This window comes from Chondrus crispus, genomic scaffold (assembly GCF_000350225.1).
Source record: "Chondrus crispus Stackhouse genomic scaffold, scaffold_24, whole genome shotgun sequence".
Lineage (NCBI taxonomy): Eukaryota > Rhodophyta > Florideophyceae > Gigartinales > Gigartinaceae > Chondrus > Chondrus crispus.
In genome coordinates, this window is record NW_005179120.1 from 83,652 (window position 1) to 87,356 (window position 3,705).

Here is a 3,705-nt window from a genome sequence, read left to right on the forward strand (position 1 = left end):
GCCGAAATAGAAAAGACGATGTTGCCCTCCACCTCCCTTCTACCTCCCTTCCACCTCGAGCGTGCCGCATGCCAGCCAGTGCCCGCACGCTATGTCTTGCTTGACATGAGGGACACCTGTGCACATGTACCAATTCAGCATTGAATCCCTGTTGGACATCCCTCCCCACATGCCTCCTGGCCAGGGGGCACTCCCTTTAACCACAATCCCTCATGCCCTGCCCCGTTCCTACGACATGGAACGCTATTCAACACAACATTGATTTACCACCGTGGGCGCGTGTCTGCACCTTGCCTCCCATCATCACGAATAATGCAGTAAAGGATGGAGATGGAAGCTCCTCGCACAACCCGCGCACAGTGTGCACCGCTGAGCCTCGCAGGGCGGTAGGGCACCCTCAAACGACAACAGTGCTCACCACGCTTTCGCTTTCAACGTCCCATGCGAGACCCGCCTACAAGCTCGCCTCCACTGCACTTTACTCGCCTTCTCGCCTCCCCACTGCCTCTACTTTACCCACCTCACCTCACCAAAACTATCCCTCACACTCCGAACGAAGCAACCCTGTCCACTTGTACACCCGTCTTCAACCGCGGCCACGCCTGTCGCCCACCCGCCCGTCGCTGTCAAATCCGCCGTCGTTCACGCCCTCCGCACACGCGCCCATCCTATCTGCGTCGCGAGGCAACCAATACTCTTGCGGTCACAAGGTCCCTCCGTGCCCGGCGCGATCATGCCGGTGACATCCGTGAATGAGGACGTCGCCGTTAGGGAGGCCGCGAGCACAAAAGCGCACCTGAGAAACACACATGTCCTTTCAATTCCCATCCTTTCAATTCCCAGCCAACCTCCACCCCGAATCCGTGCGCACCGTGCGTGCACACCTGGGTCAATGCATCACAATATCTTCAGAGTGCTGCCAGGCTACGGCGTGGCACCTCTGTCGCTTCTGTCCGAACGCTTGATGCCGCTGTGATCGTTTCTTAGTCGTCTGTCTGCGTGGATCACAAGCCTTCCCGATGGAACACTTGGTACACGTCAGGTCCGCTCGCACCCCTATATTTGTTACTCAGTGATGAAGGGAAGCAGGTCGGTAATTCATACATACACATACATGGACTGCACGTCCGTGAAGCAAGCTTCTCACGCATTCATTACAAAACAAAACAAAAAACCTTCCCCACTACTACCGTGCACAGTTGCAACGCACTACTAATGTCTCGGGCGCCAAGCGTCTATCCCTTTCCGCAACTTAGACCACTAGCTTCATGATAGCAACCAGATGACCCGACCATCCGACTGCCACCCCATGATCGTGGTCTATTTGCAAGACTGCTCGACCCTCCAACTGGGCCAAGACAGCCTCAGACCCATCCTCTCGCCTTTGCACAATTTCTCCCTTCCTTGAAAATATTTGTGATCTTCGTCCTGCGCGAGAGGCAGTCCCCAAGTCTGCTGTCCTCAGGATTCCTGAGGACCGCGTCCCGAATTCTTGGATATGAAGTGTGATCCCTCTCTCCACGTCCCACACACGCACACTCTTGTCCTCCGATCCAGATACCACACGTCTTCCGTCCCCACTAATCGCAACGATATCCACCGGACCCGTGTGTCCAACTAACGCGTCCCCGACTTGTGCTCCCGTCTTCACGTCCCACACCCGCACGCTCATGTCATGCGATCCAGATACCACACGTCTTCCGTCCCCACTAATCGCAACGCTATCCACAAGACTCGTGTGTCCAACTAACGCCTCCCCGACTTGTGCCCCTGTCTCCACGTCCCACACCCGCACGCTCATGTCACGCGATCCAGATACCACACGTCTTCTGTCTCCACTAATTTCAAGGCTAAGCACGCGATCCGTGTGTCTGACTAATGCGTCCCCGACTTGTGCTCCCGTCTCCACGTCCCACACCCGCACGCTCCCGTCATGGGATCCAGATACCACACGTCTTCCGTCCCCATTAATCACAACGCGAACCACGCGATCCGTGTGTCCAACTAACGCGTCCCCGACTTGTGCTCCCGTCTCCACGTCCCACACCCGAAGCTCAAAACATTTTTGAAAGTCGCTCTCTGTGCGTGGGAATGCTCGCGGCCACCGGCACGTTGTACCGAAGGGTACAACAGTGCAGGCGGATAATTTCAAAAAATCCAGCAGGACATAATTGTTTGCCACAGAGATCGAAAAAAGTGTGACGTTTTCGTCGGGTGGCAGGCACATGGTTCCGATCGCTTGGCATGGCGGCTTTTCAGTTCCCTCGGATCAAACATGGTTGTCTTGCACATCAGAGATCTCTGTGCAGAAGGCTAAGGCTAGTCCTTGGCCAGCCCATCATTGAAAATATTCTCGGCAGCAAATGTCTCGAACGCCTCTGCGTATTTCGGAAGCATAGCGTACCAATTCTTGTCAGTGCTTCCGCGGTGAAGGTAGGAAACTGAATTCAAAAAGGCATCCTCGGTGTGCCAACAAAATCGCGTAAACATGTGACCGACGTAGAACATTGAGGGGTTCACTCCCGGCATACGCAGCATGTGACGCAAAAGACCTTCCACGTTGAGATTGCCGACATGGCACTTGGGGCCGGGAAAGTCGGCAAAAGAGGGTTCTACTTTTCGCTTTCGTTTCGTGCATCGCTGTGCAGAGGGCTTTCCAATATTCGAATGCTTTCTCTCATCATCATCGATGGTGTCTTCTGTTTTGGCTGGGGCGCTGGTCACAGTGGCTTCAGCCGTGGAGGCTTCCTTCTTGCCTCCCGGTACAGGGCGCTTCTCTTTTTTAACCACACGACCAGTATCATGCATGCCGTACCATTCCACATACGACTCGCCCTTGTATGCCCCCTCAGTCTCTACGTCAACACCGTAATTCATAGCTATTTGCTTGCCATTGACGCCTTTGTGTAGAATCTCCCAGAAGAAGCCTTCCAACACATCTGGGTTCCGTGTCCAATCCTCTTCTGCTTTCTCTTCAAAAAGACGCAGTACGTCCTTGTTCACTCGCTTGTCATGAACCAGAGCCTTTCGCATACGCTCACTGCACGTCATCGCCCTGCTTTCGTATGCTCGCAGCGATATCGGCTCTGGCGAGTCCTGGAATGTAGCATACTCCAATAAACGACCAGATTCATCCTGAGACCACTTGCGCGAAGTTTATGGACGTAAGGACGTGATCGCGACTCGGCTTTTTTGCTCGTTTCACGAGGCGAGGATTTTCCCGAGTCAGGTCTCTCCACTAGCACGAGCTCAGGCTTTTTGTTCTGCTCTACAACTGCGGCTGATACTGAAGGCGTTGCCTTGTTGGCATGCAGCTTAACGTCGAATGCTGTATCCGTCTTGACTACTGCAACCGCAATGCCGGACGCGATACTAGAAGTAGCACCTGGGGCAACAGACGTCTCGAGGCGGGGCCCTGTGGTGCATAGCTCGCTAGATTCGCGATGCAGCATACCCCCAGGGTCGCTTGCGGAGTGTGTGGTTCATTCGGGTATTTCATTCCTTCGGACTGGCACCCGTGTACTGGAGGCTCTGCGGCTCGTCGAGCGGGCCGTCGTCCGCACGCGCGCAACCTCGCGGTAGTAGCGTAGCGCAGCAGCGGGGTGTAGTGCGGAACGCGCGCGTAGAATTCGTACACGAAGACGACCGAGTCGTCGCGCAAGTGCGGCAGGCCGCGCCGGGGGGGGGGGGGGGGGTGTTGATCGC

At 55.4% G+C, this 3,705-nt stretch overlaps 2 protein-coding genes; one reads left to right on the plus strand and one right to left on the minus strand.

Moving 5' to 3' along the window:
• Positions 1 to 212: 212 nt before the first annotated feature.
• Positions 213 to 743, plus strand: CHC_T00004625001 (hypothetical protein). Its single transcript, XM_005716022.1, has one exon. The coding sequence runs from the start codon at positions 213 to 215 to the stop codon at positions 741 to 743; it is 531 nt and encodes a 176-aa protein (XP_005716079.1).
• A 357-nt stretch (positions 744 to 1,100) lies between these two features.
• On the minus strand, positions 1,101 to 2,877 carry CHC_T00004626001 (hypothetical protein). XM_005716023.1 is given in 2 exon segments: positions 1,101 to 2,319; positions 2,320 to 2,877. The coding sequence occupies 1 exon segment, from the start codon at positions 2,875 to 2,877 to the stop codon at positions 2,320 to 2,322; it is 558 nt and encodes a 185-aa protein (XP_005716080.1). The 3' UTR covers positions 1,101 to 2,319.
• Positions 2,878 to 3,705: the final 828 nt, after the last annotated feature.